The sequence below is a fragment of the Podarcis tiliguerta genome, assembly GCF_965153285.1.
Source record: "Podarcis tiliguerta genome assembly, chromosome: 4".
NCBI lineage: Eukaryota > Metazoa > Chordata > Lepidosauria > Squamata > Lacertidae > Podarcis > Podarcis tiliguerta.
Window position 1 is genome coordinate 46,166,763 of NC_139537.1, and position 26,933 is coordinate 46,193,695.

Consider the following 26,933-nt stretch of genomic DNA (forward strand, 5'->3'; position numbering starts at 1 on the left):
AGTCCAGGGGCAACTTGAGTCATTCTGCCTGTGGCAAGTTATTCATTCAATCCTTGGAAACAAAAAAGAAAAGAAAAAAGGGGGGTGGCCAGGCAAAGATCGCTAGTTATTGCTGTGCCAAGTAACTAGATTTTAAGAACAATTGTTGATTATCTAAATAAATAAACTGCCCCCCCCTGGGTCTAGTATAAAGAAGCCAGTCACTGGCACAGGGGGGACATTTTGTCTCCTTGTTTTGGTGTTTTTCCTCTTTCCTGCACTGGGAGAGAGAAGACACTGTCCCAGTGCATCACAGTTTCTAGCTCACTGATCCTTTCAAGACCCTGGGAAGCACAACTGTTATTCAAAGGCGGTGGCAGTTGAGGGAGGGATATATGTAGTAATTGAGAAGAAGCTTATATGAACAGTTTCTTAAGGTGCAATATCAGAAAAGCACAACTACAGTCATTCTAATGACCCAACACCAATGGAGGTTGTGTAGGTATATCCTTGCAGTAAGGAAGTGAAGCTGTGTTGCGTTTTGACCTTCAGAAATGGACGGCTCTGCCAAAGTTGCCTGTTCCAGGAACATTTTTTTGACAGCAGAAATCTCTGCTTCTACCTCAGCATCTTAAATAATACTTCAGGACTGAGATTTCCAGTAACCAAAATCAACAGAAGGAAGGCTTACTTGCAGCGTCTTCAGTACTTTATTTGTGATGAGAAAGGCACAACAAAAGATAAGCAGAGAGAGGAGGCATGAACAATATTCAGTACTACAAAAATACATTGTAAACACTATGATTCCTTCATTGCAGGGGGTTAGCTTAGATGTCCCTTGGGGTACCTTCCAACTCTACAATTCTATGATGCTATGGTATACATGTCACAGTTGATGTTTCAGGGTAAAGAGGTGCATTTATAGCATACAGTGATCGATGAAGATGCAAGACACTTCTCTCTCGGGAGAGAGTTCTACCATTGAGGGGCTGCCATGGAGAACGCTATCTCCTGGGGTACCGTTCTCTGCACTTCTGAATGTGGTGCCCTTCTCTGCTGATCTTGTAGTCCTAACGGGACACTGTTGTCCCCAGAACATACTTATTGTGGGGGGTGGAAACACAGGGGGAGAAGAGGCAGTGGAAGTTCTTCTGAACAAGCGGAAATCCTTGTAGTAATGGAGTGGCTTTGTTGAACATAACCCTCTAGTTTTCCATATATATATATGTATATATATTAAATGGTGCTAATGGATAGTCTTTTTTATCCAGTCGACAAATTTCGAAACTTTCACATAAACGCCGGGACGATTTGGCAGAGCACACTGACGGCCAAAGGATATCACGCCAGCCAGTAACCACCTTTCATTCTCCTGACACATCAGTGGCCCACCAGAATCTCCCTGGAATGACAAATATTGTTACATACATTTGTTTTTAATTGGAGACAAAACGCTATGTAAAGCTAAAATGGGATTTGCTATGGCCTTCAGCATTCACTGAGATGCCTGTCAGTTATACGCAGTATTAACGGAACCCTCTGCATGAGCTTCTACTTTAAGCTAAATTCTTTGAGCCAGCATGAAAGTTGTGTCAGAAGGGGTTTTGTAAGAATTGGAGAAATAGACATTGCCTTTCTTAGACGGCAGAATATCTTTAGAAACAATCTGAGGATGACAGCAGCCCATGGCTTGCAATGCTATCAGTAGTTGCTTTGTATTCCCTTGGAGGTGACAGAGCCTAGAGGTTGTTGTTTCTCTAAATAAATTCAAGTATGCTAAGGTCATAAATGAGAAGAATTGAAAGCAGTAAGATAATGATGATGTTGATAATGATAATGATAATGATGCTGCCCTTAAAGAAAGCTCCCAAGTAATGCTTTTTCCATATATCAGTTATCAAATTATGATATAGAACATTTAGACCATAAATAATGATCAAAGAATCAAAAAATGTGCCTAATAATAATAATAATTTATTATTTATACCCCACCCATCTGGCTGGGTTTCCCCAGCTGTATTGTAGCAGAGAAGACATATGTTATCAATTTTACCTGACAGGAATCAGTTCCTCCTTCATCATATCCTGCACATATCATATTTTCAGTAATATTGTACTCTGGCATCAATTGCTGGCATTTCTCATGTGTTATAAGAGGGACTTCTGCTTCCTGCAATATGCTTGCCACAGAACCTGTTTAAACATATGCATTGAATAAGCCTGATGAATAATGTAAAACAAGTTCTTCAAGCAATATTTTCATTTATTCTAACATTGCTCGTTTCCAACGGACAGTTTATAAATGCCTTATACTGCCTGTGTTACCGTGTAGCAGATGTGTACATGAGCATAGCCGTGATAATGCACAGACTGGCTTAAAGTTTGGACTAACATAGCCAGGTGTTCTTCTTATTCAGTCATCCCCTTTTAGTTGTTAAAAACAAAGATTGTCACAACTATTGACATTCACACAACTTGGGTGGTGTTCAGCTATGCTGTGATTCCCCCCTTGCGGGGGATTGTACTAAATGACCCTCAAGATCCGTCCCAACTCTTCAATTCTCTGATTCTCTGATTCACATAGAATCTTAGACCCATTGAAATTAATTAACATGTTAGGACTTAATGGGGTGTCAAAAGAAATGCATTCATTGTTGGTTTACATTTTAGCTTCCATTTTACCTTCCATGGAAATGAGGTTGCTGGCTGGTCCCAGCTGCATCTCTGAGCCTTGGTAAAGGGTACCCCCCCCCAAATGTTTGGGTCCTTACATGATTGCTCAACCTAAGCAGGTTTTGGTGCAGTCAGTACCTAGATGGGAGAGTGCCTGAGAACCTATGCCTCTTTGAGTTCCATAATCAAATACAAATGTATTAGATGAAATACTAATGTTCTATTAAACTACGAATAAGTAAGATATTTAAAGCCATAAAATTGTAAGAATGAAGTGCTAAGACTAAATCTAGCTGAATCCTAAAATCAGTTCTCCACAAGAATCTATGAAATTTGAAAGGGGGGTGGGCGAGAAATCACATTTAAATTTGTAGGCTGTTAACTGAAACTAAACTATTTTAAAACTGGCAAATTTATGTTGGTTGCACTACCAAAAGCATTCCATTCAATACTGCACAAAAAATTAGCCAAAATATTTCTCTATAGAACAATGAAAAGCATCTTTAACTTCTTACAAGTCACAAATAATTCCTAAAGGATAACTGAATATCTGTTTGAAAACGTGTGACACATTCAAAACAGATTTATTGTGGCACAAGCTTTTGTAGACTAGAGCTGCCCTCGATTTACAGTTTTTATTGTTTGTAAACATCTATGTGTTTGCCAAATGAGGAGGATACTTGATGCATCAAATGAAATAGGCTCAGGTCCATAAAAGCTAATGCGACAACAACTCAGCTAGTATTTTTAAAGTGCCAGAAAACTCTTTGCTGTTTCTGATTTATTGGTATCTTTAAATATAGCCCCTTATTTATACATATGAGAGCATAGTTTAGAACATAGGGCCTGTGGGCACATTTGCGAACCAGAGAAACTGTTGTGGGCACCCCTCCTGCAACCAAGCACACAGCACAACTTCTTCCATTGTCTACAATAAAATGCTTCTTTCAGGATGAACCTCAGTGGAGAGAGATACCTTGTGAATGACAGGGAGGGTCTTTGTTGGCACATGTGCATCTGCTGGTGCCATACTGGTGAACCATGGTCTAGAAGCAGAGGTCAACATGCAAACTAACATATCAGAATGGAAAAAATAACTTTCTTCTCCATGGAGCAACTTGATGGGATTGGTAGGCATTCGTGAGAAATGAGGCATTATGTATTAGCATCATGTATTGATGTTTCCTGATTTCCTTAACCCTGGCCTTGACTGCATTCTGTCCTTTTTAACTGGTGCAGATCTATGCATATTGGTTTCAATGTGCATTACTTATTCAGGGCTAAATTACATGCCATGCATTATTGAAAAGCAGTCACCTTGATCTGCTAATTTGATTGGAGCAGGTGGCTAAATTACTAATTCCTTGCACAACAATTTCCAGATAAAAATATCCACACCCAACCTGTTGTTTGCCCCACAGAGTAAAAAAAAAGGCTTATCTTTTCTTCTTATGGTCCACACTTTGGTCCAACAGCTCTCCTGGGTGGGGGGGGGGTATAATTTGTTCCATTGCAGCTAGTGCTATGACAGTTATAAGAAAAATATTTTTCTGCATAGCAACATATATTTACTTCAAGTACCTTGTATTGATTGCATCATAAAATACCAAAACACAGAGACAAAAAAACACAGAGAAAAAGTTCTGCTCCGGATTTTAATAGGGCCTTTTAACAGTGTGATGACGTACCTTGATTTGTAGTTCTTCCCCAGCCAGCAATGGAGCAATTAGTTCCTGGCAAAAATTGTTTTGTACTTTCTGGGAAGCAAATGGGCTGAATGTAATCTGTGAAAAATAAATGACCAATCAGTTTCAATTCCAGTGTCCATTATGTCCATTTTGTGATGTCATTATACAAGCAGCTCCTCCACAGCAATAAGTCCAGAATGCGTCCATTACTCAGGTCTATTTTATTATTTTATTGGAAACATGTAGTATCTTAACTTTCCAAAGTTCTTCTAGATTTGATTCTAAATCACTTCACCATATGAAAGAAACCAGGAAAAGAAAATGATCCCACCTGTGTAATTCACTCGGATTTGAAGATGCATCAAAGCAATGTCGCTATCTTTCGTTCGCTTATTGTAATGGGGATTTATGATGATTTGATCGATCTCTTGAATGACTATTTGAGGATATGACAAATTCAGATTGTTATGCGCACCAAGTACGGCTTTCCACTGAGATGGTTTTAAATTCCTCCTGAGGAATTACAAAGAATATTCTGAGTCAGAATCAACTGTGATCAAATAACAACTCTGAGCAATTTGTGACATGTAATTTCTGTTACTTTCTACTTTTACACCACTTTGCACAATGTCTCAATCATTTGAATGCAGCTGGACCATGCAATGGGCTCTTACTGTATCATTTGAAATTGGTATGGAGGTCTGATAGTATTGTTGATATAAACCAGAGCATGCCAAATTTTTACAAGATTCCCACATATTAAAATTGGAAAGACATATTATTTTAACACAAAATTTACATACAGCCTGAAAACCGAATAAGCAATCTGTTTGCTACTGTGAGAAAGGTAATCTAATATTGTGTCCTGCATACCACCCAAAACTTTGTGGGATGTAACATAAGCAGTCAAGTACAACATTTCCTGTTTGCTCAGAGTGGACACACGGGGATGGTACTCCAGTCAGGAGGACTTCCTGTCACACCTGGTCTGGAGCATCCTCCCCCTGTCTGTGACCAGGTAGATGGGGGTGATCCTGTGAGACCCTTTAAAAGGGCCAGTCATGCAGCCATCTTCCTCTTTGACTCTTTTGCTGCTCTCTTCTGATACTGATGCTTTTGCTGTCTGCTGGCTCTCAGCCAGCAGCACATGAGCCCAATCCTCATATGGGATGAACTCAATCTCTATTCTGTAACTACAAGCCTGCCTTCAGGGAACCAACTGTGAACTGAATGTGAGAAAATGTCTTATTACAGTGGTACCTCGGGTTACACATGCTTCAGGTTACAGACTCAGTTAACCCAGAAATATTGCTTCAGGTTAAGAACTTTGCTTCAGGATGAAAACAGAAATTGTGTTCCGGCAGCAGCAGCAGCAGGTGGCCCCATTAGCTAAAGTGGTGCATCAGGTTAAGAACAGTTTCCGGTTAAGTACGGACCTCTGGAATGAATTAAATACTTAACCTGAGGTACCACTGTACTTTTAAAAGAAGACTGTTGTGTCTTTATTCTTTTTAAGAGGGATAAAAAGGGAAATTACCAGGAATAACCCAATCTGGACAAAGCCAGATTGGATTGCTTAAGTAAAGAGATTCAAACGAATATACCAACTAGCTGCCTGCAATACACTGGGGAATGTACTCTGCTACTGACTCACTAGCGTGAGTGAGGAAGGATAATATTTAATCAATATATCCTCTCCTACTATCCACAACATTCCCACAAACCTTTCCTCGGTCAGTTGATATTGGGACTATACTTTCCTTAATTGCCCAATAACCACAGTATGAACTTGACCAGTATATGACAGTGTAGTTGTACACCTTCCTGGGGGATACCTCTGCTGATATTTGGTACCCATATCTCTACCAGATGTCAGGGACTGGCAGGGTTCTGCTGAATGTGTGATGGAGGAAGGGGGCATAGAGGCTGACCCAGGAGAGAGGGCAGTGATTTATGCATTTTGGTGCCACTCATGAGCCAGGAGCCAGGATTGAAGCAGTAAGAATTGGAAGAGGGGGACAGGGCATGTCAGAAATGGAGGTAGAGGCAGTTTGGGTAAGGGACCTGCTCTCTCCTGCCCCACTGCCCCCAATCAGAGTTTGTAGAAAAAAGCACAGTGACAACTTTCATGTCCCAGGTTGTGTCTGCTCACTCTGTCAGACAAGGCTACACAAACTGGGGTGGTGGTGGTCAGAGTGGCTTGGTCCCACAGTTGCTTCAACTGCTTGACCCAGCACAAACCTGGGAAAGTTAATGCTAGCACTTAGACGCTAGAAGCATGTGTGCGTTTCTATCTGGTGCGCTGTAATTGTCTGCTTTTGTCAATAAAGAATTTACTATCAGCTGCTTGTCTTCCTTGGCTGGGTGTGCACAGGACACCATGTCTGGTTTTACCACAAAGTGAGAGATGATCCAACAGGGTGGCTTAATTTTTCAAGTCACACTTCAGCTTCCGCCAAGGAACTATGGTGCCTGGAGACACCATTATGGAATACATCAAACTGTTTGTAAATTGCTTTCATATTCAAGCAGCTTTTCAGATGAATTTAGATTATTTGTAAATAAAGAAAAATATGTTTGATAGTTACAGACTTTAATTTACCACTGACTTACCACTGCCTGTATTTTGTGTCTCATAGCACTGGGATGTGGGGTCATCAAAGAGGTAAGGATAACTGCTGCATTTATTCCACTGCAGAAACATGATCACCTTCTAGCCCAGTACTATCTATTATGCAGCTTTGAGAAAAGAGGGGTCTTTTTATAGCAGCCAAAGGAAGAGGGCTCAGGAGTATATTATTGTGCTTTTATGACAAAGGCTAAATGACAGCTTGGTCAGTGACAAATGGGGTGCTTGCTAATACCACTTACACTGTGGAGTGTGATTCATTGCTCTAGTGGTCAAACACGAATACCTTGGCTTATTTTGCCTTACATGGATGGGTTGTATGCTGGGCTGTGAAGCTGAATCTACCTTTAGAAGATATGAGGTCATTTCTTAATGACACCACTGGCAACATGTTGGATGAGTAATGCAGATACTCAAGTGATTCTAAATAACGTGGGAACACTTAGCCTGGTATAGCATATTTCATGTAGATAACTTTACATTAATCACTCGTTACTTGCTTATATCCGCTATTGTAACTGATGAGATATAAGGTTGCAAGTAAATTGAAGAATCATCAAACTGGATTCCATTTTTAGAAGTGAAGAGCTTTGACTGTATTAGATACATTACAATAAATATGTTCACATTCTGATATACTGTAGAAGATTTTAGTAATATGTACTCTGATCAACACTGATTAAAAAAACTGAACTGAACTGAAAAATAATCAACAGTTTATCAGCAAAATGTTAAATATATGTTAATAATTTATATATATTTACATATGCACACACACAAATATATAAATACCAGAAGAAATGCCTGGCACCTCCCAAGTATTTTTGGAAACAAAGAAATATTGTGATTTTTAAATGAATAGTGTTGAGTTTCTGCTTGTCATGCCAAAAACTGGGTGAAGTCAAACCACTGATTGTCTCCAAAGAACCTACCGTAATTTTGACTCCACATACACTTTCCCTTACACCAAGATGACAATGCAGTTGCTTCTAATACTACCATAGCAGTCTTTAAGATCTCCTCCAAAACCATTAACACCTCATTAACACATCAGCTCATAGTGATTTCGGGCCCCAGAGTGTAACTGTCAGTAAAACAGAGCTATTGCTTTGTGTCAGCTCTATTAAAGGCAGCATTTTGTTAAAGAAAATAAAAAGCAACAAAAACCTTGATAGAGGCACCTAAAATATCTAAAAGATTGAGAGACCCACATGATGTTGTGGAAGTGTGCTATGTAAGTTTGCCTAGTTTTTGTGTTGTTTTTTTAAATCATTCAATATGCCAGCATATCTTTAATTGCTAAGGCATTGGAAAATGGCATGCTTTAATAGTGCTAAAGTTCTGTGTTATTGTTAGAACAGTATGAATAAATACAGCTGAGTAAGAATTTCCCAGAAGATCTTCATAACATTAATAAATCTAGATGGAAAAAATGAAGAATTATAACTGATTATGGCTATTTTCAATTAACCTTTGGGAAATCTGCCAGAAGAATTTACACACTCCTTTTGTCTATATAGCAGAACAATCTTCATTGTCTCTATCTATGTGCAACAGTGCTTTTTGGTATAGTTCTTAAATGAGCATTACACCAAGATGCCTGATAAAACCTGATTGAAAGAGGGAGTCTGAATGTATATGATTCATTTTCACTAGAAAGACATTTTGGCACCTGAGGCGAACTACAAAATGGCACCTTCCCACAAGCGATGAAGTGGTGAATGAATTTCTGCATTAGGAAAAAGGGAAGAATAAAGATCTACATTGGGAACAAGGTGGGGAATCCAATCAACCTTACCCAAAGGCTGTTGTGGGTGAGGGGAAAGGGCCCACTGAATCACACCAGGCAGGTGAAGATTCCAGGAGACCCCAGAGGGACATCTCCACCATTTCTTCCCTAGGGAAGGGAGGAAATCAGTAGTGTCTCCTATACACCAAGAGGCAGCTGGTAGCAAGGTGGAGGATCCAGCCTCCAAGGAGTGTGCTGTAGCTATTGTTGCTGGAGCAGCATGAGTGGGCCAGCCCTGACTAGAGCTAACCTTCATCCCAGAAAACACAGCATGCAACAATGATAATGAGCCCTTTGCAGCACCAGGATTAAATGGTGATACAATGAAATGATATAACATGAAATTTCATATGATCCCTAACCCTGATCATTCATGATGCTGAGTTTGAAGATTTGTCAGTTTCAAGGTCTAGGGCACCGTCCACCCCACCCCCAATGATCTAAGATCAGAGCGACATGGGCTAAAACAGGTAATGGGGTCCTACATCACGTCACGGCCATTTCCCCCAAGCCACATCTACCTGCTCTATACCTGATGCCATATGACATCAAGTGTGGGGCTAGTAAAGCAAAGGCTGCAAAGAAATCTTTGGGAGCCTTAAAGTGCATTCTTGATATTACCCAGCAAGAAGGGCTGTTTTTGGTGTCAAAAACCTAGCCCGGCTGGATTTAGGCAGGAGCTCCCAATCTGAGCTTCTGCAGTTGATTTCTGCATAGAGTGGTGCTGAGTTTTGACAGGAATATTTGCAGCCCCAGCTTGAACTCAAGCCATGGCTGCAAAGATCCATGCCTTGCAAGCCCAGTTTAGCTCAGCTGGTAGAGCAGGAGACTCTTAATCTCAGGGTCATGGGTTGGAGCCCCGCAAAAGATTCATGCATTGCAGGGGGTTGGACTAGATGCACCTTGTGGTCCCTTTCAGCTCTATAATTCTATGTTTCTATGAAATTAAAGCTGGGGTTGCAAAGAATGAAGAATCAGGCGTGTACCTGACAAAAGTGGCCCCTGAAAGATGGGCCAGATTCATTTATCCACTCAACCCTTTTATGTTATCTTATGGCTCTCCCCGAAATGGCAAATCAAGCACCACAGCTCAGTTGCAGACCACTGACTTCTATGTGCAAAAGGTCCCAGGCTCACGCCCTGCTATGTCCCCACAGGGTTGGGAAAGATCCCTGTTTGAAACCTAGAGAACCAGAGCCAGTCAGCATTGACAATTTGCTTATCTATTTAAAGTATTTTTATACCTCCTTTTATTTGAAATCACAAAGCAACATAAAACAACATGCTAAAATTACAATAAAACAACATAAACAGAATCTAAATTAAGAAACAGCGTCATACAGAAGCCAAGGAATACTAAGCAAGATGCACCAATGGTCTGACTTGGTATAAAACAGCTTCCTAAATTCCTAATTCCTGCTTAAGCTATCAGAAGTAAAAATATTATGACAAAGAACCAGGTACCTATTACAAATTAAGGATAGAATTAAGCTTACCCATAAACACAGTGTGCAGCAGAGACCAGCCATTCATTGCTGACAAGAGATGCTCCACAAACTGGCCTGGAATTGAAACGTAACGAGACCATCCAAGGCCAAGCACCTTCTGGAGCATCAGAACCACCTATAATTTTCATTCCATGTTCCTGAGTAATCAGCCTTTCCCCACATGCTACCATTAAAAGAAAAGGTTAAAGTTAAATCCATGTCATTTGTGGGGCTCAAAATCTAGAAGGAAGTATAATGTCTTTCCAAAGTGTTGGAATTTCATTTGAGATTGCCTTCTTTATGATCAGTTCATGATCTCTAGGATTACCCAGAGCTACATTATTTGAGTTTATTATACATACAGATGTCAGAGACAGATACTTGGGGCAACTGCCCATAGTGGAAATCCTTTCTCTTAGAGTCTTCACATAGCATGAAGATGGATATTTTCTGGAAACATTAAAGATTATTTTATTTGTTCTGCCTTTTGGTGTCCTAACTTAAGCTAGGATTTACAATACATTTTGCTCCTGTGAAATCTATTTTATACATGTTAAATATAAAAACCCATATTGTTAAATATAATATAGTAAGAGAAAATGTACGTGGCGCAGGCATAATGTGTTAAACTTTTGAATGTTCATACACTCACGTTTATTGTTGCATTGCAGGTGAATCACTGAATTATTGAGACAACTTGCCCTAGAATGAGAACACAGTAATTGTATTTAAGCTGTTTAGCGAAAACAGATTTTCATTACCTGTTGGAACACCATAAGGTTAGCGACATGGTGCTTCTCACCAGTTACATATAATTTTTTTGGTTTTAAATATGCAAGTATCTTTAAGGATTATGTGAAGTCTACACTGCTGGATAATCTACAAAAAAGCCACCTCAAACCCTGTACTTCCTTAATCATTAGTATTAGGGAGTATGCACATTTTAAAATAGTCTATAGACTCTCAGTACTCTAGTAAGAAAACAGTATTGCTTTCTTATATGTTTACACAGTCATTTGCCACTAGAGATCAGTGTGACCAAAGATTTAAAAATGTTAGCTTGCTAGGAAGTAATACTTACATAGATACAACTCTGCTCTGTCAGGACTATCTTAGCTTTGCTCAGAAGACTGAGAAATATTTGGTCAAGAAAAAAAGAAGATAGATTCCAGAACAGTAAAAGACCACAGATCAAAACGACTCTAGTATTTCTGTGATCCAGGGGCTTGAAGAATATTTCATTAGCCTGCAATTCATTTGAGCCCCAGAAGCTGTGACTGTGCCGTTAGTTAACACATCACAAATCAATAAATAGCAACAAGCATCATGGATAAAAATTTGCAGATAAATAGAAAACAACTGCACAAATGGAAAAAAATAATACACACAGTAAGAGACTAGGGCAGGGGTAGGCAACCCAAGGCCCAGGGGCCGGATGCGGCCCAATCGCCTTCTCAATCCGGCCCATGGATGCTCTGGGAATAAGTGTGTTTTTACATGAGTAGAATGTGTCCTTTTATTTAAAATGCATCTCAGGGTTATTTGTGGGGCATAGGATTTTTTTTCAAAATATAGTCCGGCCCACCACATGGTCTGAGGGATGGTGGACCAGCCCACAGCTGAAAAAGGTTGCTGACCCCTGGTCTAAGGGCTTCTGCCCCTGCTTGCATTGCTTGCCAAGGCTGCCTCCTCCAACCAACCCCTTACTCTATTGCCAACCCCTTGCTCACCCAGGTAATCCCCTAGAACTTCCCACCTGATGCAACTAGTACTATTGGCCCTGGGAACTCCCCTCTCGCCCTATCCCCAACCATATGCCCTCAACCCAGGCCATAACCCTCACTGGCCTTGCTTCACACACTGCTTGTGAGGAGAGTGGTATAAAAGGAAGATGAAAGGCAAAGTCAACAGGGTCAAATCTCCAGAGGACTTGGAAGTTGTTCAAAATCACAATAAGCTCAGGTAGAATGTATACAGCAGTTCAAGAGGTACCACTAGAGCCAAGAAGATGCCACAATAGTTAACAAGAAGAAAAGGTAGCTGTTAGAGGCAAGAACGCTTCCTTCAGGAAATGGAAGTCCTGACCACATGGGAAGAAAAAGGAAGACTAACTTTGACAGAAGAGATGCAAGGAAAAAATAATGGATGTACCCCCCTCCACTATACCATTGGGACTGACCTGCAGATTCTGCATAAGCCCTCTCCTAATGCAACTACCATGATCCTTTTTTATAAAAGATGAGACGATCAGATGACAAGCTGAATTTAAAGAAAAAATAATAATGTGCCCTAAGCACAACTTCAGTTGTTCATCATCATAAGTTAAGAATACTTACTTGGGTGTTAGTATTAAACTGTTGTTGACTGCTTTTGTAACTTCCACAAAAAGTCCTGCCCGATCAAATAATACAGGATACGATCTATTCATACTTCTACAAAGGAAAACAATGCTTGGAATATATTCTTTAAAATAATAATAATTAACCTTCTAGAAACAATTATGCCAAATGCCTCATTAATATAGCAGTGGCTTTAAGAAAATGTCTGATGGATTTCTTTCTTCCTCTTCCTCAAGGAATCTTCCCTTTACAGATACATGTCACACAACATCTGTGATGTATGGAGAAATGTGTCCAGTAAATTGAGCAGTCAGAATACGACAGCCAACAATTCCTGTGATCACAATGGTACTTTGGCCAGCCAAGGGCAAAAAGTGCTATACCTATCACAGTGTTGTACTGTTTCTGGAATGGGACTACACATGAACTTGCCAGACACAACCCATTTGAGAAAAGGGAATCAATCCACTTACCTTCTTCCTTTCCCTCCCCAAAATGAGGGATTAGTGGCATCAATACTGACAGTGCCAAATTGTACAGTTTTCATCAGCAACCAGTGATGATAGTAAAATTCATTACGTATTCTGAAAATGTTCAGTTAGGAAGGATGCCCTACATAGACCAATGCACTCCCTGGTTTCAGTCCAACCATATCAAATGACGTATTATTATTATTATTATTTTACTGTACTTGACTGTAGTAAACAGCTACAGTCACATAATCTGTGGATGTAAGCATTACACATGAAATCCTGAGCTTCTATACCTAAAGCAGGCTTTGGGGACTAGAGCAAGAAAGTATAATGCATATTTTCTCCATGAAAGCTAGAATATTTTTTCCTGAACTCCATTCCATTTTATAAATCCTAGCATGTTTTAATTTAGGTGAGTAGGAGAGAAGGTTAATGTCTAACCCTTAGGACTTTCATTTTACTTACCATTGACTTAAATAACATTTAATTTTAGAAGTTCTGTATGACGGTTCAAACGTGATTTGCTCTTGTGTATTGTGGTGGCAATACCCAGTAGGACTCTTCATGCCCATTGTGATAAAATATTGAGGAAATGAAAATATAGGCCAAATATCAGCAGAGCTCTAGAATGCAAGGCTAAACATGCAGAAGTCATTGGGCGATTGGCAGAATATCCTGGAAGCTGAAAACTAGGCTAGCTAACACTAGTGTGGAAATACAGCTGGAGAACAATCCCACACTTGGCAGGAAGATGGACTAAGTGACCTAGCAGGTCTTTTCTATCTGCAGTTTCTTTGATTGTATGATTGACTTTGCTCTTGCCACTTTACCAAAGTGCTTGGAAGCAGCAGGATATGTGCAGAGGTTTGAGGGTCTGGCGGAATACAATACATCCATTATAAAAAGAATACAACATAGTCATCTTCCCCCAAAATTTCAAGCAACAGGGATGCTGTTGGCAGTTAGCTGAAGCACACACACTGTGCTAAAGACGGCCCTAAACCACTCTTTCTGTTAAGCTGGTCAGTTTTACACACTGTTCCTCAAGTCATTATCAAGAAGGATGATGCTGAGCACATGCCCAGCCCCTCTGATTTACTTCTTCTTGTCACCATGGGAAGACCAGACATTTCCAATTTGATCAGCGGTTAGTCTTTTTCCTCAGGAAAAGGCTAGGTAAAAAGTGAATTTCCTCATAAATCTCAACTGAAAAAAATGAACTCCTTTAAAAGATCTGCCTGCTCCACAAGCTGTTTTAGCTGCTCAATTCAATGCTATCTCCAGTTCAGTGCAAGAGAGAAAACAGCTAAAGTGCATTGTTTGCAAGTCTCATTAGCTACTGGACAATGCTCAGGGGGACATCACTGGCATCAAATGGCAACTCCCTTTGCTCATGCCCAGGCAGTTTTTCAAATATTAGGGTGGTATTCAGCTATATTTTATTCAGAGTAGAACCATTGAAATGAATGAGCATGGCTTAGGGAGCAAGCCAGATCCAAGATCTGCCAGGATGTGACTTAGGATCCATCATACCATGCAGCTAGGGACCTAGGCTGAATCTTAACTCTACTCAATCACATTGCCTGACACCCTGGCAGAAGTGAGGCCAGCAAAAAGGATGGAGTAATTCAAACCACATAATGAAAATTAATAGAGAGGGCCCAATCCTCAGAAATCTGCTCCTAGCTTGCCCTAATGTCCCACCCCACTCTGAAAGAGCACTTGGGTAGGGGTGCAGCAGGGGCCTTGTGAACACTCCAGGGAACATACTTCACAAACACTGGGCACTCTGAACACATTCCCAATGAAATGCAAATGAGGAAGAAACAAAATTGTCATGCTAACATCTCTTTCCCAAGCTTTTTCTCTCCACAGGAATGCACCAGCAGTAGCAGCTGCAATTTGGAGATCCAGTAACAGCAGCAACTGCCCACAAGGAGCAGCAGCCACAGAAAGCAAGGTCAGTTCAGCTAGGGAGATCTTCAACAGAAGACCAGGCAACAACCCCATTCCCAGTGAGGAGGGTTGACTGCTAGTGTATCTCACCAAACATGGTTGCCATTGCTCCTCTTAGGGAAAGCCTCTCTGGCCACAGCAGCCCCACTGGTATCCTAAGAAGAGGTCCCTCCTCTCCCAACTGGTCACAGCTGATGCCAAGATAATGCTGTGTGCCTGACAGGTGCTCCTGCCAAGCAATGGTGTTGCAAGTGTCTTGCTGCTACTGCTGCTGTGAAAATCATTGTCCTTAGCAGCCTACCCTACTTGGCTTAATGGCAAGGAATGGAATAATACCTACAAGAACATTTGAGGCTGCCCACCCAGATGGCCATGGTGCAAAGCCTGTCTCAGGATGAGGTGATCCTCGGTCCAATCCTGTCAATGGAAACCATCTGTGGGGTGGATTTCCTAAGAGGTGAATGTCCCTGCTGAGGAGATGGTATACAGAGGGAGAGCTGGGCCTCTGAGAGGCTGGCAGCTATAGGATGGAAGGGCAGCATCCTTCATACTGATAGCACCCTTAAGATTAAGATGATGATGGTGATGATATCATCAGTTGTATGTTATAGCATTCTGTACTTTTCTTTAAAATAGTGCTACTAATAGATGCTGGTAATACTCCATTTAAGAAGATGTCTTCTAAAACTAAAGAAAGAAGGCAGAGTGCATTGGCCAATGCAGGTTTTCTGAACGATTCAGCATTTGTTATGAAAGTTTCGTTTATTTGTAATAGACTTTGCGGAACTAAATCAGCTATACTTCACAACACATTCAAGAGGGTGCCAGTCTTAGGGCCCTTCCTGCATCCCTGCTCTTTCTCAAAGCAGTGTCATAAGCTGCCCACTGCCCTTTCCGAGAAGTGCCTTAGTGGAAGAACAAAAATATAAATATATAACCTCATAGTATTGATCCACTAAAAATGATGCTCTCTATTAAGGGTGGGAAACCTATGGCCCTCCAGATATAACTGGACTTCAGCTATTGTCATCCCTGATGATTCAGCTAGAGCTGATGGGAACTGGAGCTGAACAACATCTGGCGAGCCATAGGTTCCCTATTCTTTATCTACATTTTATTGGATAATCACACATGTATGTATACTGTCCTTTGCAAAGTTGGCCAATCTTCTACCAGATATAGCTATTATGAAGCATATACAGTCTGAAACAAAATGAATTAAACAGCCTTACTTACCCAAGTCCCAACCAGTTACAGACACTGCTTGACAATTGTTCAGCCCACTCATCTGAACAAGCTGTGTACCATTCATTCTCAACCTTGAACTGGACCAATCCATTGAAGCTGAGAGAACCATTGACCAAGCGCACTGTTGACAAAGTAAATAGACTCAGAAGTAAACTTCTAACAGTGCACTATAGATTGTAGGATATTTCCACTCATGAAGAGGAGGCATGGGCTCAACTTAAGGCATCCTAGCCAAGAATGGGAAAAGGGAACTAAGACTTGTGCTAAGACTTCTCCCTAATTTAGGTGTTTAGAAAGCTACTCTGAAGCCAGCCATAGTGTGTGTGTGTGTGTGTGTGTGTGTGTGTGTGTAAGTTTGGGTCCTGAAGCAAACACCATTGCAATCATGAACCCATTACTTGTAACCCAAACAGAGTGACTGTACCATGGTTAACTCCTGAATGGCCAGTAAAAAGCTTTCATCTATCAGTTTCTTGCAACTGTATGTTGCTTAGCATCTGTGGGTGGTATGATAAGTACACTGTTAGAGGAAACATATGGACAGACAATTTTACAAATGCCTTGACCAATAAAAGAGGAACAAGAAAGGTCACTGCAGTAGCAAAGTACATGCAAATAAAGTATTTCATATTGCACTTTAGGGATAGGTGTTCAATTAACCATAACCACAGCCACAATTTTATGGGAGTAAAATTGAGCAAATAAATACTTGTATTATTCAGATTTTAAACCTTCTATAGAAATTACTGCCAAGATTTGCAGGTTCATATTTGTTAAAAAATAATAAAGTATAGTTTTTTAAAAATAAGCTTCTGCTACAAAAAGTAGACTACCGATAAAAAATGTCGTCTTCTTTAAATATAGCAAGATAAGATGTATTAGGAGCTGTATTTTGCCTTTGGACACATATACCACTAATGATACCTGCCAACAGATGTCTAAGAGTTTCACTACTAACAGTTATGATTTATCTAACATAAGCCAAGGAAATACGTGTCTCCAAATCTAAACATCCACCCACAGAAACGATTGTGTCAGACAGCTCTTTGTCTGTGAGAGCAATTTCATTTTTTTAAAAAAACAGACCCTAGCATCATTTTAACATCAGTTCTGCATATAAATTGGTGCACAGAGACCATTATTTCTGTTTTATGAGAAACAGAGCTATGTATGGAACATTTAATTTTGGAAATAACTACCTCCACAGATGGTACTGTGACAACAGCTGTCATAGTTGTCAAAGTAACCCGCATATGTGTTGCAAAAGAGTTGAAATGGTGCTCCCCCGCAGCTGTTTTATGCTCCTGTCAAACACTTTTAACAGGCTTACACTTGATCCTAAACTCGTTTGCTTGAAAGTGAGCTTGAGAATTTAGTCCTAAGCATGCTTTTTAAACAAACATTGAAGTGAATAAATAGGACGTTGCAGAGGCAGTAAATCTACAGCTCCTACGTGTATATACATTCTGGTTCAAGATACTAGGCTGCAATCCTCAATAGTTTCTTCTTTCAGTTCAGTGGAAACAGAGCTGCACAAGGAGTCTAAGGGGTATCATGTACTGAAGTCCCTTTACCACTAAAATGAAGAGAGCTCACAAAAGATCATGTGTATTCTCTGGCCCAGGGCATACTAATTCAGAGAGGGTATGTGCGGGTGGCAGTGGAAGACAGGAGTGCCTGGCGTGCTCTGGTCCATGGGGTCACGAAGAGTCGGACACGACTGAACGACTAAACAACAACAACAACATGTGCTTAGATACTGAGCATACAGAGCTCAGAGTACATTTGGCTCCTCACTCTGTGGCCTCAGTCTGCTTTAAATATTGTATATGTATAGATACAGCAGTATGTAACATGGTTTACATTTTGGTCGAGAATCTTGGCCTGTGTGAAAGTTTCAGTAGGGTCAGTGCAATGAAGCCTATTAAATATAAACCATTGGGTAGATTGTTCCCATGGAGATAAAGCAGCTTGTACTGCTTCACATGCCCAAAAAAAGCCCTTCACCTACCAGAAAAGTAGATGTGCAAGCAGGGCATATCTACTATGAAACAAGTACATCTTTCCAAATGTACGCTTGCCTACTTGTGCCATCCAGTTTGGTTGTTGTTATAATTCCTTTGTTTGATCCTATACAGTAATCCACTCTACAGGTATAAGAGCTCAGGAGTTATAGCACTTGTCCAGTGAAAGCAAAAATTCCATAAAGAAGTGTTAGAATGACTTAGTTTTCTAACTAGTGATCTCTGTAAACAGAGTTCTTAGTTCTTCACATTTTTTTGAGAGAGAGATTAGCACAGGAAAGGTGTGGTGATGTCACCGTCAAACAAGATAAAGGAACTGCTACAGAAGATCAAGGATAGGCATATTGTTCATTACACTTAGGTAAGAAAGCTGGGATAGCAAAGCAAAGTTTTTAACACCTACTTTCCTTCCTGAAGATATTCTGTATATGACAATTTCTTATTGAATTTTTTTTTTTACTTATTCAAGAATGTATTAGAAGTGGGTAGCTTGTTTTTCGTTTTTGAAATAAAGATTTACCACAGTCTGATTCATCAGAATTATCTTTACAGTGCTGTGATTGATCACAAAGGTAAACCAGCGGGATGCATTCTCTACTTCCACACTGATAATAATTGGGACCACAGGGATCTGTAAAATAAAAATATGTATCATATGTATCATCTAAATGTAGCATTTTAATTATTGTACTGAACTCGAATTCTACATAATGTTAATAAACACAATCTGAATCCATTTTATCTTTAGAAACTTGAGGCAATTTTCTGGTCTCTCATGTGTAAGGGCATTCTTGCAACTCCTGCAAGAAGGACTTACAGTTCAAAATGGGGCTTAGTTAACCTCTTCTTGTGAAGAGATACTAGGTTACCCTGATAACCAACATTAGTCCAACAGCCACTTCTTTGTTCCTCCATCTGTCATCAGAAGAAGGTTATTTGCAGTGGGGAAAGAGCAGGGAGGATGCTTAACCCTTTTCTTCATACTAATTCCTCTCTGAAAGCCCATGCTTTCTTAGACCCATGTTTTTAAGGGAAACACAGCCTGGCATCCCACAGGAAACAGAAGTGTATGGGGTTGACAAGGAATCTCAGGGGAAAGTGAGAAGAGGGCAATTCCCCCCCCCCCCACCGCACCCCCCACCCACTGGTTCTCTGCCGCAAATCATCCCTGCTGAGCTTCTTTGGAGTACAGAATTAGCCATTTGGCTAATGATAGGCAGAATAACTGAAAGTTAGTGTGTAAGATGCAGATTAGCCCAACAGAGGTCCTGATAAATGTGAATTACATTTGAAGGCTTTAGCCTTATACACTGTAATAGAGGAAGCTCCATTAAATCCAATGAAACTAACTTCTAAGTAGACATGCATAGGATTGCACTGAAACAAATCTTTGTTCACAGTTTCATGTGGCGTTTTAAAATGTTTGATTAAAAATGTGTAAGTGTGAATCTCACCTGGCATGCCTAAATGGTATCCTGTAGTGAAATTGGCTGCAAATCCTTTCTTAGTTACAGAATCGTCAGTAATGAAGAGTACAGTCATCTGATGAGTCGTAGAGAATATATCTGGCACCGGAGACTTTCCTGTATATACAGCTACCCATAGAGAAAACAGAAATATGTATATTTTAGATATAGGTCAAATGCTTTCTGCTTAGAAATTGTGTGAAGTGTTGATATACATAAAAATAATAAGAAAAAACCCAACCCCATAACTTTTTGAGTGAAAAAAATGCCATTGTCCTTCATCTATATCTAGGGGAAACAGTTTTTCAAGACTAGTCTAGAAAAATTATCCTGAATTCTTTCAATATGTTTCATCCACATATATTGGTGAATTCTGCCCAAACTGGAATTTGTGGGGAAATGTACCTGAACCAGGACCAACATCTGTAATCTATTAGCAGTTCTGGTTCAAGCAAGTTGTGGGTTCACTACTAGAATCTGCCACATATGCATGGAAGTCTCTCTACCACATTGTGGTACAACATGCTACAATGGTGCTACAACAATGCCTGACACACTGAAAGCCTTACTACACAGAAACCTATGGAGCATCATGGGATAAACGGCATTTCAGAGTCCAGAATGACCTCTCTGTAATTCTTTTAACTATACCAGCCAATTTGGAAGTTTCAGTGAAATCTGTGTGGAAAGCCCACCAAATTGTTTCCAGAGTAGAACCTGCCCACTTCTAGTTTCACCTGCATTGTTGCAGCTAGTGTTATTGATGTTATATTTTTACCTCTAGCAAGGATAAACCATCAAAATATTATCTCATGCTCAGCTCAGTGAAATTGTCACAAATGTACTATAAGCAACTTTCATGGTGTATTTTTTTTTTTTTAAAAAAAAACCTAACTAACTAACTAAGGTCGCCTGTGTTTTCCAGAAAATATGAAATACTGCTCAACCACACACAGTATTCTAATTCTGCATAAATTTGTGGATTATACTTGCCTAAAAATAAAGAACCAGTTCCTGTGCCATCTCTGATTTCTACAACGTCATTAATATTTTCCAGATCAAGGTACTGGAAATGAAGTTGGATATTTTTTCCTTTCTCTGCATTTAAATACCATACACCTAGGAAATAAAAGACAGAGAAAAACAGTCCCTTTGTTTTACAGATATACTAGAGCTTTGATTTATCAACATCTCCACATAGAGAGATATGAATAGCAGCTTAAGCAAAGATACAGACATAACAACATTCTCTTCCAGTCTGAGAATGAATATAAAACCAATTCCTGCCTCATGTGAAGTCACTCTGGCATGTCTCTTCTTCCATTTATGCTCTGCCTTTCAGTATGAACATCTTTGAACATCAATACATCCTACAATCATTTACTTGGAATTATCTGACTGTGTTCTATGTAATACAGAGAGACACAATCAAAACTGCATTTTGTTGTTTTTTTTGGAAATTGCACCTTTTGCTGCAGGCTGTGGGCAAAGGGAACCATAAATAAAGAGCAATGTTATTTTACACTAGGGACAGTGAAGAAATTTGATTCAGTTTGCATTCAGAGGCAATCATGCCTAATTCATACTTTCTGATAGAATGAGAACCAAAACACAGGAATCCTTGAAATTCATACTTTTCTTAATTGTGCGATACAGTTCTCCAGCCAAGCAGTGTCTACAAAAATACATATATCCTGTGTAAGTACACATAAAAATGAATATTTTGGTGAAAATAGCAAACAAAATGCACTTTATTAGGGAAACTGTTTGCAAAAATATGTGTATCAGTCAAAACTGCATACAAAAGGGTGTTTATTAGAAAAATAAATGCTCATAATTATTATTAGTTTTAAAATAGCAAATTACTGCAGAAACATGGGGAGGAGTTTAAGACTGGAAGAATGAGAAACTGAGAGAACTGAAATTAACAGTCCAGTCCACCCCTATTCCACACCAAATAAAAGAGGGAATGCAACCTTTTAGTGCAGTGTTTAAGCACAGTGTACCTTTCTAGGCTCCTAGTAGGTTCACAAGATTTTCCTCATGTATAAGCACTGTTTATGACCACATACCATATTCAATCCAGTCTAATAACAGTTCATGATGTAAATTGCTTAACAGAATTTTGTTGATTAAGTGGTATATAAATGTTGTCAAACAAAGAAACATTTATTAAGTTCTGAAGTTACAGTACTTACAAGAGGCTAGGTTGGGGTAATTATTTGGATAATTCATGGAACTAAATGTAGTGTTTGGTTCCCACAGGTCAAATGGTCCACCGCAGTCAGCTGAAAGGGGGAAAATTATAAAGAAATGACAATCCATTTATTTATTGACTAGTGTACATCAATACAGTTGTTTACTTGGCTGAAAATTTAGAAGCTGTGCTCCAACCTTGCTCCCTCTTCCATGTAATGCTCTTTGGACATATCCTTATCTCATCCTTAGAAAGAGTATATGCACCGTACATTACTGTGCACTTGCTCCAAATGTGTGCATTCACACAGGCACAGGATACATGCTTGCATTCATTCATTCAAATGACAAAAGCCCCATGCTTTCGAGAGCCTTTGGTTTCTAAAACTATAACTGGATTAAGATATTCCAAAGTGGTGGAATTTCAAGAGTGGTGTTGCTAACAGAGACACAACCTCACTGGCTTATGGAACTCTTGGCTTGGTGTCCATTCTTGCACTTCTTAAACACCGAACACAAAGAGATTTTTGGAGAGTGGCGTTGCTGACCTGGCTGCTTTCTGAATTCCAGGACATATCTTGCTGGGATAAGCTTAGTCTTATGACTTGTAAACTCCCACTTTGGTTTTCTGTGCTCCTCCTCATCTACTGATCCTTGACTGGCAAAATCATGACTGAGGAGAACTGCCTCCCTTTTGAACTTTCCCTGATGCACAGGAACCTTGCCGTTGTTAGCTTTCCACTGCACCACTTCAATGCCCCTCCTTTCCCTTGAACTCTAAAGCATCACAGCCTTCTGGACATTGCAGTCATCTCAATTCTTATCCTCCCTCTACCTTTCTTTTCTCTGAGAAAGCCTTCAATGTATAATTTCCCAAGTACCTTACAAGGGCATCCCAGTATCTAGACTAATTCCTTAATTGACACACTCTGACCTGTGCATTTTTGTAAATGTCTCCAAACCCAGCTCTACCAGATGGATAGTGACCTCTCTTCCAGCTGAATAATGCCAGGCAGAAAAAGGACTGCACTAGACCTAGCCTCCCTCTTGTGTTTGAGAAGGGCTTATTCCTGAACACAGGAAAGCATTTTTGGATTTACGTACCCCAAGTAAACAGGGCAAAATGTTATTTTGGGCTCAATAAGTCCTTTTGGCTAAGACATTCTAATAAAAAATAAACAAACATTTCTCAAGGGGCTAAGAAACACAACATTGTATTTATAATAAAATCAGCAATGTCACAATCCTGTCTACTGATTTAAAATCAAAACTGGGGATTGCTAACCCCTGCCCTGGAAAATGGATTAGGTTTCCACACTAATTGTTCTGTCCTTGCTAGACACCACAGAGTTTGGGGGTAGCGGCAGCAAAAGGGAAGTTAAAACAGACACAGAGCTGGTTGGGCAGAGAGGTTTAAATATCTTCACTCAGCCGAGGGCCCTGGAGATGTTTAATTACACAGAAAGAACTTGGGAAGTTCAAAAAGTAGTCTGTTTATCTTAAGATGGTTTTTATGGTCCTACAGAAAAAATATGGAGAAGGAAAGAAATGTCATGGGCATTAATGAGCCTGGCAAAATTACTAAGCCTCTCTAATATCTATAATACATACTAAGTAGAAGATGTATTCTTAAATAATGAAGACCCAAGTTTTAGAATAAAGTATAATTTTATGCTGAACACCTCACCAGGCAATGTATCTTTTATTCTTTGTCTAACAAGATATATTAACAGCTGTCTAGGTACAGATGGCTTGAAAGAAGCACTTACAGGATCAGCTATTATAATTATAATGATACCATTAAATCTAATGATAATTTGACTACTCTGTGTGGAACAGATCTTCCTCTATAATATTGCTTCATGCATCCTCTTATACTATGCTATTAGATATACTAATCATACAGCGGCAGAATAAGCATTCAATGGAGAAAGGTTGAGAGCTACATATTTAAAGAAAGAAGCCTCACTCTGGACTGTCTGCCCTAATAACCTTCAAATGTCAAGTCACAAGGTGGTGGGGCAAAGCTCAGTTTTTACTACTTCAGGGGTTGCTGCTGAAGACCACCATGCTTAGCTGTGCAACAGGCAGCTTGTGTATCTGTTTCAAAATAATTTGTTTTCTCTAAGGGAAGTTGAGAAATGTACCAGTGAATTAATGTGTTTAAATATTCCATAATTGCAAGGGGTCCAAATAAGAAAACTTTTTTTGGGGGGAGGGCATGGAAAAAGAGAGAAATAAACTTGGTTTTCTATTTCATGTTACTGATTAGTGGACTTTAACATCAAAGAACATCCAGTCACCTGGGTTCTTAGGAAAAGTGTCACCACATAGAGAGAGCAACACAATGGATATGTATGGGTAGGAGGGGGACAATCTGTGAGTTGCAAAGCTGCCACTACTTCCTGTGTCCTGCTAGTTAGCTGCGGCCAGGGTGGGAGGAGATATTGTATCCTCTGGGTCTCTCCACTCCTAAATTGATTGCAATAGGAGGGGATTAATTATGCCTGCTCTTAGTTGGTATAATTAGGGGACCTGTCTGGGACTATGGTGGGGGAATGAAGGGGCTTAGGATCCAGCAGATCCACTGTATCCCCACCTGGAGTGCCCTGTTTTCACCCTCCAATGGGACATGACCACCAGGTGGAGTTTTCTATTGCTGCACCAGGGGACCTCTGGTGATGGACTTCTGGGCACTGGAGAGATACGTCAGCAGCATCTTGCTGTGCCTCAGCCACCTTCCCTTGGAGCACAGGATTGTTCTCACAGTTTATTAACTGAATTACTCCCCCCCCCCATTTTCTAGGACAGAGTAAGATATGTGTCAGCACAAGATCACACCCTTGTATGTGGCACTAAACAGAAAAACTACAACTCCCGAGTGACATATTAATAATCATTTACACAGCAGACTCATAATTCACCTACCTGTGTCATACTCTTGACATGAAGTAGATCTATCTATGGCTGCCAAGTGTTTGTGAAGGGCAGTTAGCTAAAGTTCTAATGATATTGTAGTTACCATTGTTACCAGCTACTGTTGCTACTGCTGTTTAATCACTGCTGAGGATAACACAGTAATAAGGGATATTCTAGGTACGTGCATTTGATTCTAATATATGGCATCCCAAAGAGAATACACCCTTATTTAAAAAAAATAAAAATAAAATTATACAAATCCCACCAATTTTTCTATGCATTTGTGGCACATTGAGGCTGAAAGATGGCAGCACTATGGAATCAATCTTTGTTTTACATTGAGTTTAAACACTATTTGCATGTATCACATATTTCACTTTGGCAGAACAACTGGATATATAAGCCACATGGGAAACCTGACAACAAGCATAATTTAAGCAGCTCTTGGTTAATGTCCTCCATGGCTAGGGCTATAGAGACCAAGGTTATTTGAACTGTTTACACATGGATTGGTCTCCCCATATTGAGACATATGGTGTTAAGTGAAGTGTACTCATACAAACAGCCCCAAACTTGTCTGAACAGAATGCTCTCTTACATCTACTGAAAGTTTAAAGAAATTTGGAGCGTGGTCCTGTGAAGACTGCGCCTTGATTGCCTGTCAATTTTTTTGTTCTATGAACTGCTGGGTGCTACAATAAAGAATAGACTTGTTTTCATTTTTCAGTGTTGGCCAATCTATATGGTTTTCTAGTTGACTGAATTGCCACATCCAGAGATAGCAAAAGATGTACAATAGAAAGAAGCTACACATCAAGTGACATAAATTTAATGAAGATATTGATAGAACTAGAGTCAGGGGAAAACCTCAAGTGAAGTCCATTCTCAACAGATATAAATCACTGGCATTTTGTTTTGGAGCAGGTTTTTAAGGCTGGATAACAAGATGAGGAAAATAGTGTCTCTCTGTGTGTGATCTGATGATTTAAACAGAATCATAGAAGCAAAGTCAAGTTTTGACTTGAGCTTAGCCAAAATTTGATTGTGTATGATTTCTGTACACTAGATTTCCTATTCATGAATAGGAAACATAGTTCTATTCACAAAAATAATGTAGAAAAATACTTCTGCTTTTATCTTGAAATGTACTTTCAAGATTGTTCATAGTACCTTCCAAGCCATAAGACTGGAAGATACATCACTTTTCTATGTTTATTTTGAAATTGCGAGGTGATCCAAAACTAAATAAAGGAGTAAGAAAATGGCAGGTATCATTGTATGTGCACAGTAAATTACTTAGGGACAAAAATAAATTCCCAACCAGATGCATGCTGAATGGATCTTCAGTGTCTGTGGCCACCCAGAAAAGCCATATTGGATCTATAGATGGAAGCTCACTGGAAATGTCATCTGACTTCAGTGTTAAGAATTATTACGAAAACAGAATCTCAAGAATGACAAGGCCACACAGTAAATTTGGAACACTGTGTAAATGGAGCAGCTTCCTTTTGAAGAAAAGGCTAAGGCACTTAAGCATTTAGTCTGGGGAAACAGCTGAAGATGGAACATGTTAGAGGTTTATAGAGCTATGTAAAATGAAAATGAATAAGAGAAAGATTACAGATGCTGCCTAGTGGGGCTGGTTGGGCAAAGGATGGGGCATTTAAGAGCAGGGGTAGGAAAAGCCATAGGTCACAGTAGGTGCAGCAATCCCACCTTCTCTCTCACACACACAAATTTACACAGAGTTTAAGCAATGGGAAGAGAAGAAAGAGCAAGGCAAAAGGCTGGGAAGGGTGTGGTGAAGAGTGCAAGCACGACCTGCCTTTATGTTCAGTAGGCGGACCAGAGTGAAGACCAGCACATAAAGTCTTCACTCTGGTCCACCCAGTAGACCATACCCGTCTTTCTCAGAAGGGAACTGCAGCAGCAGCAATGTGAATAGTTGAAAGCATTTTGAATGAATTCTGATTGGTTCAGCGACACACTCAAGAGTAACATTGTGGGGAACATTTTGAAGCAGACTAGCTGTGGAAATTAGTTTGCAATGGACTCTTTTCTGCAAAT

The 26,933-nt window shown here is 39.8% G+C and overlaps 1 protein-coding gene across 2 annotated transcripts in view; it reads right to left on the reverse strand.

Annotated features, from left to right (window-relative positions):
* Positions 1 to 199: 199 nt before the first annotated feature.
* Positions 200 to 26,933, reverse strand: part of TMPRSS15 (transmembrane serine protease 15) — a gene marked incomplete at its 5' end in the record, with an annotated part of 55,419 nt that continues 28,685 nt past the window's right edge. The window contains 12 exons of one of the 2 annotated variants that reach the window (XM_083439229.1): positions 203 to 1,381; positions 2,033 to 2,172; positions 4,341 to 4,436; positions 4,672 to 4,853; positions 10,255 to 10,429; positions 10,898 to 10,947; positions 12,582 to 12,677; positions 16,250 to 16,382; positions 18,806 to 18,916; positions 19,740 to 19,880; positions 20,745 to 20,870; positions 21,950 to 22,039. In XM_083439229.1, the coding sequence (XP_083295355.1) occupies positions 1,226 to 1,381; positions 2,033 to 2,172; positions 4,341 to 4,436; positions 4,672 to 4,853; positions 10,255 to 10,429; positions 10,898 to 10,947; positions 12,582 to 12,677; positions 16,250 to 16,382; positions 18,806 to 18,916; positions 19,740 to 19,880; positions 20,745 to 20,870; positions 21,950 to 22,039 (1,496 nt within the window). In that variant the 3' untranslated portion in view covers positions 203 to 1,225. Of the gene's footprint in view, positions 1,382 to 2,032; positions 2,173 to 4,340; positions 4,437 to 4,671; positions 4,854 to 10,254; positions 10,430 to 10,897; positions 10,948 to 12,581; positions 12,678 to 16,249; positions 16,383 to 18,805; positions 18,917 to 19,739; positions 19,881 to 20,744; positions 20,871 to 21,949; positions 22,040 to 26,933 lie in introns of both variants that reach the window. The other variant, XM_083439230.1, reaches the window with a different exon arrangement.